The 13,092-nt window shown below is 54.6% G+C and overlaps 1 protein-coding gene across 1 annotated transcript; it reads right to left on the bottom strand.

Moving 5' to 3' along the window:
• Positions 1 to 2,979: 2,979 nt before the first annotated feature.
• Positions 2,980 to 10,238, bottom strand: SLC22A6 (solute carrier family 22 member 6). The gene is made up of 10 exons (XM_017660235.3): positions 9,594 to 10,238; positions 9,139 to 9,242; positions 8,730 to 8,884; positions 7,361 to 7,529; positions 6,765 to 6,888; positions 6,493 to 6,608; positions 5,291 to 5,505; positions 5,072 to 5,180; positions 3,542 to 3,745; positions 2,980 to 3,256 (listed from the first exon to the last, which is right to left on the bottom strand). Exons 1-10 carry the CDS (start codon positions 9,960 to 9,962, stop codon positions 3,166 to 3,168), a joined length of 1,656 nt encoding a protein of 551 aa, XP_017515724.1. The 5' UTR covers positions 9,963 to 10,238; the 3' UTR covers positions 2,980 to 3,165.
• Positions 10,239 to 13,092: the final 2,854 nt, after the last annotated feature.

Here is a 13,092-nt window from a genome sequence, read left to right as displayed (position 1 = left end):
AATAGGGAGTGGTGAGGCTTATGGTGACCTAGACAGTATAATCCTATTCCCACCAAAAAATAGTGTATAGAAAAATAAAATCTCTATGGGCCAGTTTGACACTCTTGGATAAGGGATGTGTGTTAGTTTCAAATTGCTATTGTAACAAACTGCCACAAACTTAGTGGCTTAAAACAGTATAAATTAATTATCGTTCTGGGGGTGAGAAGCTTAAAATCAACGTGTAGGCAGGGTTCTGTTCCTTCTGGAGACTTCGGAGGAGAAGCCATCTCTTTGCCTTTTCCAGCTTCTAGATTTGCACACATCGCTTGACTTGTGGTCCCTTCTTGCATCACTTCAGTCTCTTCCTTCTGTTATCACATCTCCCACTGCCCACTCTAATCTCTGCCTCTCTCATAAACACTGTTGTGGTCACATCAGGCCCACCCAGGTAATCCAGGATCATCTCCCCATCTCCAGATCCTTACTTTAATCACATCTGCAAAATCCTTTTTTACCATATAAGGTAACATATTCACAGGTTCCAGGGATTAGGGCATGGACATCTTTGGGGCCCGTTACTCAGCCTTGCACGTAATATGAGACATTGGTTGAGCATCTGTTCTCAAGGGGCTATGCAAACTTCTGGGAAGGGAGAGAAGAGCCCCTTGGAGGGGCTTGGTATGGAAAAAAGCCTGGATTATAGAGGTGGGCCCTGGGATGCGAGGGTGGAGACCTGGGAAGGTGGCTTCTGGTGAGCACTCTACCAGGCCCCACAGATGAGGAGCCTCCTGGGTGTGCCATCCTGGCCAGGAAGTGCTCGGGGCACTGTAAGTGTGGAAACTGAGGTGGTCACAAAAGCCTTACCAGCCCTGGCTGAGGACAGGGCTTTGTGGTGGAAATTGGGAACAATGTCTGAGACTACTGGAATGCGCATGACAGGGTCAGAACCCAGGCTTGGGGCTGAGGTGAGGGGATCGGATGGGAGACAGTGTTTGGGGATGACTCCTGGGGGACACAGATTGGAAGTCACCTACTGGTGACTTAAAAGGGGGAGGAAGGTGGGGTTCCATTTGGTCAAGGGCACAAGGTGAGCGTAGGAAGTTCCAGGCCAGGAGCTGGGGAGATGGATTCTGTGCAAATGGTGTGAGCTGTCTGAGTCACACCAGGACTTGGACCAGTTGGGGCCCACCAGGGGTTGGCTTTGATGGAGATGGAGATACCAGGTGACCTGAGCACAGAGAGGAGAAACCCACACAGGCTAGAGTATGTCAGAGTTGCTGGCAGGGTTTCGAGGCACGGATAAGGCAAGTCACTGGTCCCAAGATACCCAGATCTGTAGAATCAGGGCTAGACCCAGTGTCCTGCGTCCCAGGCCTGTCTCCCTGCTCAGGGCTGTGAGAAGGCCATCCTAGGTCCCTCTTGTCAGCCTTGAGGGCAGTGCTGCACAGGAAATAGCGGGGGCAGGATTGGCAGCCCTCGGACATCTATTGGATTCTATGATGGCTGAGAAATTCTTGGGGAGCATGTGGAGTGTCATCACCAGGAGGGAAGACCAAGGCCCCAGATGCTCTGGGGGGTGGGGTACATTAGGGATTTCAGCTGTGCCCAGTTTGTCCCGGAAGTCCTTTGTCTGAGCTGCTGTGAGCTGTCCCAGGGCTTTGTGGCTTTTCCAGAAGGAGTTTTTTCAGGCTCCTTCTCCCCTCCAGGTTGCCCTGTCTCAGCTCAAGCCCTAGAGTGCCACCTGAAAGGCAACATGGACAACTTGAGAGGTGCAGGTTTTCCTGGAGGAATGAGGGACTGGGGGGCTGGGTCAGCCGCAGTGGAAATAGTGTAGAGGAGGCGAGCAGGACTGAGCACACCCACACGGTAGGGCGCACCTGGCCGCCTGCGGGTGCTAAGATGGCGGTCTTCTCCATGCCCCCAGGCTTCCCTGACGCAGACCATTGGATACCCCCGGGTCTTTTTCTTGTTTTTCTTTTTTTACTGTGACCTTTAACCCGCCTTTCAATCCCTCCTTTCACATGGTTGCTACCAGGATCCCTTCTCTCTTTCCCTCCTCCCCCTCCCGCTTCTCTCTCTTTTTTCAGCCCAGAAGCCAGTCTCTGGGGGTGGAGGAGGTCAAAGTCTCAGTGCCTTCCAGCCCTGCGGTTCTGGAGAGGTCAGGCGCACACATTCCAGAGCCGGATTTTCTGCAGTGTAATCCTGACTCCACAATTTAGTAGCTGTGTGAACTTGGGCAAGTGACGGAACCACTCTGTGCCTTGATTTCCTTATCTGGGATAGCAGGTGGTACCTATGGGATATAGGTACCTCCATCTGGGATATATAGGTAAAATGGGGTAATAATAGTACCTATCTGGAGAAAGTTGGGGGGAGATTAAATGAGCTAATATATGCAAAGTGCTCAGGACTGTGCCTGGCACCCAGTTAACACTCAGGGATGGCTGTCTCTGGCTGGGTTCCACCCTCCCCTTTTCCTCCTCTGTCCATTCCACCAGCCCAGGGTCCGCAGGAGGCCAGCAGCAGAGAAAGCCCAGGAAGTATGGCAGGAGGGATTAGGGTAACCAGCAGGCTGAACCAGACGCAGAGCTGGAAGTGGCAACCTGAGTCCGGACCCTGCTGGGATCTAGAGGAGCAGCTTCCAGCGTCGCTGTCGTCCTCTTCCTGCCTTGCTGCCCGAGGTTCCCATCTGCCTTCGGAGCAGAAGAAGCTGGAAACAAAGCCTCTGCTTTCATTTCAGTCCCTTGTCAATTTCCAGTCTGACAGGAGGGGAGGGGCACAAGGTACTTAAAATTCAGGGAAGTATTTGAAGAGCTTAGAGAAAGAGGGTTGGGTTAGAGGGAGGAAAGGAGGGATGGGAGGTGGGGCACGTTTAGAGATTGTCTCCAGTTGTCTGGGATGGTTTGTGAAGTCCTGGGGGCCTGTGTGAGCTTCTGGGCGGGAAGCTGGCTGGTGCTGACTGGCTGCCACATTTGGGACAAGAGAGATAAAGGGAGATGCTGCACACAAACCTTTTAATGATGTGGTCTTGGTGGGGTCTATTCAGGGAGGGGGCTCCTGGGAGGTGCTTCCCTGAACCACAGCCCCAACACTTGGGCCGCCATGCCCCCTTTCCCTCTGGGTGACCCGGGATCTGCAGGACCCTCACTCCCTTTAGGGCTCTGTGAGGCCCCTTCTCGGCGCTTAGAGCCCGATCTTCTGCTGTGCTGAGGCCTGGAGTGGGACCATCTGCTTCTGCTTCTCTTGCTGCTGTCGCCTTGGTTTTCCTCTAGTCCTGGGGGACGAGAGAACGGCCCCTTGGGTGTGCAGCCTCCAGGCCCTGGGCTGGGAGCTAGGGCCTCTGCACTCCGCTGTGCCCGGCTACCAGGGCCCAGCCGCAAACATCTGCCACTCCCCTGGAGCCAGGAGCCCCAGGAAAGGCTCCAGGAGGCTCAGCCCACTGGGAAAGCAGACGAAGAGCCCTGGCCTGGAAGAGGACGCCTGGTTTGAGGTCCAGCACCCTGAAGCCTGGATGCAGGACCTGGGGGAAGCCCCTGCTCCCCTCTGGGCGGGGGCCCACCTGCTTTCCAGGTCTTGCACAGTGTCTGGCAGTGGCTGGCCCAGGGTCTCTGGCAGGAGGGCAGTGGCAGCGCTGGCAATCACAGGGACAATGCCGTAGATGAAGAGAGGCACAGAGTGGTAGAGGTCGGCCGTCAGGCTCACCAGTGGGCTCACGATGCTGCCTACTCGTGCCATGGTGCTGCCTATTCCCAAGCCTGTCTGCCTGTGGGGCCCAAGGTGGGAGGTACTGGTTAGTCTTCTGGCATGAATGCTAAGGTGTTAGCTGAATCTGGGACCAGAGCAGCTCAGGACAAGTCTTAGGCCACCCCCTGGTGTCTCCTCGGTTCCCCATTTTATCAGCAAACCAATTTGGCATTTGTTTTGGAGATTAAAAAAAAAAAGTTTGGAAAGCCCTCTGGCCAGAGTCAGACAACTGAATTTTGCCTCTGTCCTTAATTTGCTGTGTGACTTTGGGCAAGTTCCTTTTCCTCTCCGGTCTTGTTTCCTCAGCTGTCAAATTAGACAGGTGAGTTAGGCCATTCGTTCTCTGGTCACCTTGTGGGCTTTGGGCACCAGTTGCACACAGACCCATTGGGTTAGAACCCCCTAGGTGAAAGCACCTGGAATCTGCATGTCAAGAATATGTTCAGACCTTTCCCTGTGAGAGTAGAGGTCAAAAACATTAACTCAGGAGACAAATCACTTGGGGTTCAAAACTTAGCTTCCTCACTTACAAGCTGTGTGACCTTGGGCAAGTCACTTAACCTTTTTGTGGCTCAGTTTAATAATCATAGACCTACCTCACAGGCTTGTTATAGGATGAAATGAGTTGATATTTGGAAAAAGCTCAAGACAGTGCCTGGCATATAGCAAGTGCTTTATAGTAAAGTTCTTGGCCCTGAAATCCCATGAAGGCCCAGAACAGTAACCATGACCCCTCAGGGTCCTCATTTGAACCCAGGGAAGCTTAGAGAATTCTAACCTAGGGAAGCCTGGCATTTCTTTGACATCTCATATGAATTTTGCATTCTGTTCTTAAAATAGACATGTGTTCCTTGTTTCTGAATGCAAAAAACCCTTCCCCCCCAGTCAAAAAAACTATGCTTATCCATGCAACTACTCCGTACCACCAATATTAATTGTGGCTCTTGTGATAGGAAATTACTTTCATGCTTGTGGTCTTTGATTTCAGACATACCATTTGGCTTATAGATGGAGTTTAGATTTGGTGGCCGCTTCTAACTTGTGCTTTGGAGATCAAGGGAGGATTTCAATTAATTGTCTCTGAGATGCACCATCTTGGCTCCCTACCCTGCCCCTGTTGGTGGCTCCTGAGATCTCCTTGGGTCAGGTAAAGGCTTAGTGGGCAGCCACATTTGTGTATTTGTGTCAGCCACGAGGTGTGTGCTGAGCGACTGACAGGCACCTTGCACGGAAAGGTACTGGGACGGGGCTTTGGGCTGGGGTGTACTGGACCACGCTTTGGGGCCTGACCTGTGGGGGTGGGAACGTCTTGCTCTAAAACCCCTCCTATTAGGCTCCCACTCACCGGATGACTGTGGGGTACAGCTCCCCAGTGTACAGGAAGATGCAGTTGAAAGAGGCAGCTAGGCAGCCCTTCCCCAGCACAGCAAGGGAGGTTCGGACAATGGACTGATCTAGAGAGAAAGGAGGGGGTCAGTGGGAGCTCGGGAGTAGAGGCTGGGAAGTTGGATCATGTCTGGGGATGGAGCCAAGGCTGAGGGCCCAAAGCGCTCATGGTGCTCACCCTGGGGTACCACCCCATTGACCAGGATGCAGATGCCCGCCAGCAGCAGTGAGGCCATCTGTGCAGGCCGGCGGCCCAGAGAGTTGATGACAAGGAAGCTCACAAACTTGGCAGGCAGGTCCACAGCACCAAAGATCACCTGGATCAGGTAGATGCTGACCCCAAAGCTCTGCAGGTCCATGACTAGCCCGTAGTAGGCAAAGCTAGTGGCAAACCTAGTAGGGAGGATGAGGGATGTGGAGTTTTTAGGAAAGCTTAAAGGTGGGGTGCTCATTCAAAATAGGGGTGAGCTGTACTGGATAACCTGCTAAAGAAGCTGGAATCTGCCTTGGCTAATATTTCTTCAGTTTAAGTATTGGGGTAGTCCTCCAACACCCCAAACTTCTATCTTCTGATGACTAATGTCCCCAGTGTGTTAGGGAATTTTCACTTAGTTGCCATGTAGGATTTACATACTTTTAGTCGTGATCTTATACTGAGCGAAGCCACATTTTTAGGGTCAAAGTATGGGAGCGGCCCGAGCCTTCTAGGATCTGTCCGTGGTCCTGAGATGGGTGCTGGGCTTCCTAAAATACTAAGCACCCACAAGATGAAGCTCAGGTAATTGAACAGAACCCACAACCTGGAGTAAGTCCCAAATGGAGTCAAAGAAATCGCTGGTAGGATTGCTCCTCCTGCCTGTCGCGGGAGTGCTGCGGTGACGGGGTCAGGAAGGCAGCACATAAGGGCAACTGGCAACTGGAAAGAAACATTTTTGGCTGATATCAGCCTTGGCCAAAGTCAACTTTTGGAGCTGAGCTTTAGGCATCTTACTGCCTGTGCCTGTGTTTCTGGCAGACGCCACAAGGCCAGTAAAATCTCCAAATGTTCTGCAAGCCAGACTGGTGCCCGCCTTCACTCTGTACGTCAAGGGCCACTGATCCTGACGAGGTGTTTCAATATGGGAACAGGTTTGATAAGAGGAGAAAAAGATGGGGAGATTGGTGCCCAGTTTGGGGACTGGAGCTGAATGGAGGCTGGAGTTTCATCTGCTTCCTCAAGACTCCCTGGTGGACGATTACCGCCTCGCAGGGCAGGTCTGTTGTCTTTCCCTCCCTCCTGTCTGGCTTCTTCCACACACTGTATCCACTCTCTCCCTGACCAGCCTTTTGTCTCTCGGCCTGTCTGTCTGTCTGTCTTCCCGTCAGTCTGTCAGGGCCTACCACAGCAGGGAGAGGCAGAGGAAGAGTCGGCGAAGGGCAGGGCAGCGCAGCAGCTCCATGGCCGAGGCCTGGCCGTTGCCCATGGTCAGCTCCTTCTGCAGACTGGCCCGGAGCACCTGCCAGGACGGACAGGGCTCAGGGCCTGGGCTCCCCCGGGACCTCCTCCCAGCCTAGCCCCTTCCTCAGGGAAGCCCTCGGGTCCTGGGACCTGAGCTCTGGGTTTGGGGATGGAGCCCTGGTGGGTGGCATGGGAGGCCCTGGAGGGGTCTCACCTCCATATTTAGCTTGGCCCCCTCTTTTTGCTTCCCATTGATCCAGGCCACTCTCTGCAGGGCCTTCAGGGTGAGGTCTACTCTCCCAGAGGAGGAGTGCCAGCGGGCTGACTCAATGAAGAACCTGGAAACGGGCGGGAGGGGGTCCGGGTGCTGACAAGGCTTCGGTTCCCGTCAGCTGGCCTGGGGTGGGGCTGGGGGCTGGGCTTTCCAGGGACCTGGACTTTATTTAAGGCCAGGAACCCAGGGACTTGGCCAAATCCCTCTCTCTAGGACCACAGAGCAGTGCCCAGCTTGGTGATGATGCATGTCCCAGCCCAAGAGCTCAGCTTTTGGGTGCTGGATGAAGGGAGAAGTTTAGGCAAGGTGACGAACTGGGGGAAGCTGGAGAACTAGGCGCCCTGGGGCAAATCCTTCCTCCCACAGCCTCAATTTCCCCATCTGTCACACTGAGGCACTGGCCTGGGTTTGAGCTTTTGGCTTTGACCTTCTCTGATTCTGTGAGGTAGTGTGTGCATCAAGATCTGGGAGATGTCTTGTCCCCTGCAGCCCCCTGGGCTCCTGTGGCATGCCCACCCACCCTGGGTCCCACGCACCAGGAGTAGATGAAGGCGGCAAAAAAGGGCGCAGAGACCATCAGCTGCAGGTGGCGCCAGTGGGGCATGGCATAGGCCACACCAGCCAGGATAAACTGGCCCAGGCTGTAGACATAGCCCATCAGGGTGCCCACCAAAGCCCGTGTATGGATGGGCATCCACTCCATATCTAGAAGGAGGGGTAGGACAGGGTGGTGCAACTTACTGGGCTGCCAGGCGGTGGGGACCCCTGGGGCAGGCAAAGACCCCTCCCTCCACCCAAACTTCAGTCTGCCCCTAGGCTCAGTGGAAGATGCATCAAATGTGGTTGGGTGCCATGGCAGTGGAAGTGGGGGACTTCCGGTGGAGGTGGGGATGGGGAGGTGGCTTCAGAATCCCCAGGAATGGGCTCTTCTACTCCACTGCTGTGTCTCTGCTCCTCCCCAGTCTACTGTTCTGGCTTGGGCCCCCTTTCCCTTCAGAGCATCTTTGACCACTTGAGCCATCCTCAACAGTGGCCATTCCTCTGGTCTTCCTCAGCCTGGGCTGGATTTAGTGGCCAGAGCAGCTCGGAGCTGGTGGCGACCTTTCTGCATCCTGGAGAGGCAAGGTAGGATGGGACCACCTTTCCTCTGTGGTGTGAAGAGGCCCTGATCCGGTTCCTGGGGCAGCAGCTCGGAAACTAAGACTGGGCTTCCCGGCTGGATTCTAGACATCCTGCCCTGGCCCTGGCTCAGTCCCGGGTAATTCTTTTAGTCCAGAGAATCCCAAATCCTTAGATACCCTGTTGGGCTTGAGGGATGACCCTCCTGGGATGACCTTTCCCTTCTCTCCACCTCAGGTTCCTCATCTGAGGACCAGGGGAAGGGAGGTGATCTGTGAGAGGGTAACATTGATGGCTCGTGGACAGACCGTGCTCGGTCCCCAGAAGGTCAGCATGACGCTGGCTTGCCCATGTTAAAAATATTAGATCAGTTGCCACCCTTAAAAAGCTGGGATATTTTACATTAATAAAAAGGAATGCAGAAGGTCCAATAGCCCTGAACCTCCTGGTGGGAGCCACTAAGTGTCTTTGGCCCCTCTGGATGGGGTGGGACTCTCCTTTGGATATAGTCCTCACCACTCCCTAATGCTTCTTGCACCTGGTCTCCTTCAGTCATTTATGGAGCCTGCCTGGCCCTGAAAATGGAGTTTGCCCATGAGGGGTCAGGATGGCTTGGGCCTGAGAAAGAGGCTGTTCTGTTGGCTGGAAGGGAAGACCCAAAGGAGAGGCCGAGGGCAGGCAGGACGCAGGGAGGGAGGGCGGGCGGGGAAAGGCTGGAAACAGGCTGCTAGGTTGGGTGGTCCGCGGGGAGCAGGGGGGACCCGCCTGCCCCCAGGCATCCCTTACTCAGCGTCATGGTGTTGAGGGCAATGCCAGACATGGACATGCCCGTGAGGAACCGGAAGGCACAGTAGACGGAGAAGTTGGGAGCAAAGGCTGTGCAGCTTCCTGACACAGCTGCCTGCAGGTAGTTCAAGATCAGCAGCTTCCGGCGGCCCAGCCTGTGGGGAGAGGAAGCCCAGCAGCAGGAGTCCTGAGGACTGTGGGGGGCCAGCTGGGCAGAGCCGGAGGAGCACCTGCCCTGGGTGAGGCTGTCAGGTGGGGGTCTCTGGAGGACTGGGCAGATCTTGAGGCTGGTGCTGTAGGTCCTCAGTCCAGACCCAACTGGGGATGCTGACCTTCCACCCAGCTCCCCCGAGCCCATGCGAGGAGCCCCCAGCCCCAGCCGGGCCCCTTGGCCCTACTCAGGACTGACCTGTCTGCCAGGTACCCGAACACAATGGCTCCGATAAGCACCCCCACCATGTACAGGGACTGAGCCAGATGGCGTAAGGCCCTGTGAGAGCACACGAGGTCCCACTGCGCGGAGAGGAGGCAAAGGTCAGATGGCGATGAGCCTGGTCGCAGGGACGCTCCTTCCCCTCCTCTGGGCTGGCCCCCCTGAGGTCTGTGTTGCCCTCATCCCGACACTTCCCCTTGCTGTTTGCCTCCCTGGCCTCAGTAGCTGCTGAGAGACTCTTTTTGACTCTGCAACTACCAGGAGCACCTTTCCCACAAAAGCCCCCATCTTGAACCCCTTTCTCCATCTTCCCATCTTGGCCTCTGGTGAGTCTGAGACAGTCTGTGTGCGTGTCTGGGTGTCTGGGTCTGTCCCAGAGGACAAGGCATAGCCGACATGGTGCATGGAGCGGGGAGCTGCAGGCGCCTCACCTCAGTCACGATGGTGGAGGAGAAGGTGCTGTTGTCGTAGACCCAGCCATCGGTGCAGGGCTCTGTGGCCCCTGTGCTGTTGGCCTCAGTGCCATTGGGAAAGGGCAGTCCCTCCTGGGGGGAGGTGAAGCGGACGCAGGACTTGGGCAGTCCCTGCCTGTCCCTGGGCAGCCAGGCGTCCAGCTCCCCGTCCTTGCTGAGGTTGGCGTCGGCAGGCGGGCGGCAGTGGTGGGTGGGGATGGCGGCCGTGAAGTTCTGCATGGTGTTGTGGGAGGCCATCAGGAGCAGAGGGAGGATCACCAGGGTGACCTGGATCTTCTGGAAGCGGCCGACACCCCCCACCTGCTTCAGGAGGTCATTGAAGGCCATGAGGTCAAGCGTGGCTGAGCGGCTGGGGACCAAGGACTTCCAGTCCCAGGACCTCTGTCTGTGTCTCTCTGCCTGCTGCCCTTCGCTGGAGGAGAGGGGCTGCTGTTGTTTCCGCAGCTGAGTGGTTCCTAGAGCTGGTCTGGGCTGGCTCTGCGGGAGGACAGCAGCCGGGCCCAACTGCCCCTCCTTCCCTCTGTCCGAGTCTGTCCCTCCCTTCCCGGTGGGGGGAGAGGGGACTCGGCTTTCAGGGTCTGCTGTAGCCCTGACCCCTACGTGGGTAGTATTTAATCCTTGGCCTGGAGGGAATGAGTTAAAGTGTGACTTGGTATCAGAAGGATTAACCCTCGGGGTGTCCTTGTGTCAGTGGAATTTCTCCAAGTGGGAATAAAGGGCAGGGAGAGTGGCCTGGAGCGGGGTTGGTGGCAGTAGGGTGGGAGGGCCACATCTGGGCATGTGGGGCAGGAGGGGGCAGGGTGGGGTTCTTCTGTCTTCCTTTCAGAGAGAAGCCTGGCGTCTGGGAAGTGCAGTGGTCTCTGGAGGGGCTTCTGTCTTTTTTAGTGGGCAGGATCCAAACAGTCTGTCTGTGGGAAGGGTTGCAGAGAAAATACAGGATGCCCTGTTCAGTTGAATTTCAGATCAACAAACAAATGTTATTTTAATGAACGTATGTCCCTAATATTACATGGGACATGCGTCTACTAAAAAGTTATTCGTTGGTCTGAAATTCTAATTTAATGGGGCATCCTGTATTCCTATTTGCTGAAGTTGGCCACCCTGGTCTTCGGTCTTCCTGGGACAGCTCCCTGCTTACAGGACCATGGCCTTGTTCAACAGGAAGGAACAAGACAAGAGGCAGCTTTTGAGGGAGAGGGACCTGAGGCCAACCCCTTGTGTGATGGGGATCGGCCGTCCCAGGGTCTCAGCCCTCGTCTTTTGCTTACCCTGAGTTAAAGTTTTCCCTTTGTCTTGTGTTCTGTACATACGCTTTTTTTCCCTCTCAGTGAGCATGAACTTAGTTTATTTTTAGCCCCAACCCTAAGACAATCACTTGATTTCCTCCAGTGGTTTGACTCCTGGGTCCTGGTCGCTCAGGATCAGAGCAGTGGGCGTGCTAACTCGATGGGTTCCTAAGGGATCTGATTGGTTGCATCAGGGGCTGCAGCTTCTGGCTTTTAATTTGCACAGTATATATTATAGAAAATGGCTCTGGAGACAGTTTGTTTGACTCTAAATCCTCACTCCACACTTACTGGCTGTGGAACGAGGGGCAAGTTGCTAAACTCTACCTCAGTGTCATCATTTGCAAGATGGGGATAGTAGTTGGGGCTGCTTCATGTGGTTGCTGGACAGTTAAATGAGCGGACACCATGAAGGTCCTACAGCAGCCCTGCCCCGCAGTGCAGTGACTGCAAGCTGTTCTTTTTTGTGCAAAGGTGAGACTATCACATTGATTTTAGAGAGAAAATATATCTAAGTGCAACTTACCTTAAGAACAGGGATTCTCCTCTGGGAGGGATTTTGTCCCCCCAGGGGATGTTTAGCAATGTCTAGTGACGTGTTTGGCTGTCCCTGTTGGGCAGTACTATTGGCACCTGGTGGGTACAGTCTGGGGGCACTTCTGAACATCCTGCAGTGCACAGGATGGCCCCCATAACCAGGAACTTTCTGGGTCCAAAATGTCAGTAGTGCTAAGGTTGAGAAACCCTCCCCTAAAAGATGTCTCAGCCTTATTTCACATAGTGACCAATCCCGTACCTGCCTGGCGGATGATGCTGCAGTCCTCCAGATGATGCCGACCAACGGATTTCTAAGAATCCCCATGCTCATCTGAGTGGGGAAAATGTCTGCAGGGTGAGGACGAGGATTCCTCCTCCACGCTCTGCCTGAGGACAGCACAGTCGCCTGGGCTCCGAAGCGCTGCAGCTCTTTCTCCGGTCAGGCCTCCCCAGCCAGTTTTGCCACTGGAATGGCTGAATCAGGATCCTGATCTTCCAGCTTCCTGTGTCCAGGCCAACACTCTTCACCACGCTTGAGCTCCATTAGTGAGTTTTGGTTAGCATGTTCGACTCTCCCGTGCCCTTTGTGGTGTGTTTCCATTTGGGGTCTCTGGCTGCCCCTCTCTGTAATCCGCCTCCTATTGACTGTCCCCCCACCCCACTTCAACAGATATTTTAGCATATGGCTGATCACGATGAAGGGTCAGGGCTCCCCGGTTTTAGTCAGTACCCCAGGCCCTGTATGAATCAGCTGATGCAAATAGCCGTGAAGGGAAGGAGCACTTCTCAGTTCTTCTGGGCGCAGTTCCCAGGTCTTGTTGTTGAGGGGAAGCAGTTTGACTTCTGGCTTCTTTGGTAAGGACTCAAGGCACCCTGTTGTCATTGTGCAGTTTACACAAACTACATTTTTGTGCATTAAGTTGGGAGGGTGTTTATTGTCTAACAAGGCCCTGGGACACTTGAGGTCTTACACTGGTTCAAAGCCTACCTAACTGCTGCTCTAGAGGTGTGGATTGCCCAGCTAAAGAGGTCTTGGAGATCATTCTGTCTGCTATGTACAGAAGAGAATAGGGGAGGACAAGCGAGGGGTGTGCCTCAGTCCAGCCTCCCTCCTCCCACCCAGTGTTGGTTCAGAGCTGGAACCCAGTGGGTGTCCAGATGCCTAACAACATTGTCCAGGCCAAGGTATATAAGAGCCTTGTGGCCTGGGGATGTGAAGACAGCTGGACAAATAGCGTGGGGTTCTGGGGCCAGTCTCCTGCTAGGACTTGGTGCCTTCATAGGGGAGAGGGTGGAAGGGTGAGGGCAGCAGGGGAGATGGTGGGCCCCTACAAGCACGCCCCCTTTCTGAGCCTGGGCCCACCCTCACCTTGGAGAAGAGCACCCTCCCTTGTGCCTGACCAAATCCAAGCCAGACTGAGTCTGGAAAAGGCTCAGTTAGAGACTCCAGAGACTAAATTATGGGTGGCTTCTGGGGTCATCTGGTTAGCAAAGGGATCCACCACCAGCCTTCCAGATCATGGAGAGTTTCTAGATGGAAAGGATCCCATGGCAAATGATTTGCAGAGTCAGGAACTATTCTGGGTTATTAAATACTCAGAGTTGAACTCCCTGTGCTGACTGAAATGTGGACT

The sequence above is a fragment of the Manis javanica genome, chromosome 11 (assembly GCF_040802235.1).
Source record: "Manis javanica isolate MJ-LG chromosome 11, MJ_LKY, whole genome shotgun sequence".
NCBI lineage: Eukaryota > Metazoa > Chordata > Mammalia > Pholidota > Manidae > Manis > Manis javanica.
Note: the sequence above shows the minus strand (reverse complement) of the source record. Positions and strands in the feature narration are given on the sequence as shown.

Bases quoted from the DNA above. Each gene is read 5' to 3' on its own strand.
- SLC22A6 (XM_017660235.3), bottom strand. From the start codon at position 9,962: ATGGCCTTCAATGACCTCCTGAAGCAGGTGGGGGGTGTCGGCCGCTTC. The intron at 7,530-8,729 runs GTAAGGGATGCC...CCCTCCTTCTAG, and splicing joins CCTCAACACCATGACGCTGA to ATATGGAGTGGATGCCCATC. The intron at 5,181-5,290 runs GTGAGCACCATG...CTTTCTCTCTAG, and splicing joins CAATGGGGTGGTACCCCAGG to ATCAGTCCATTGTCCGAACC.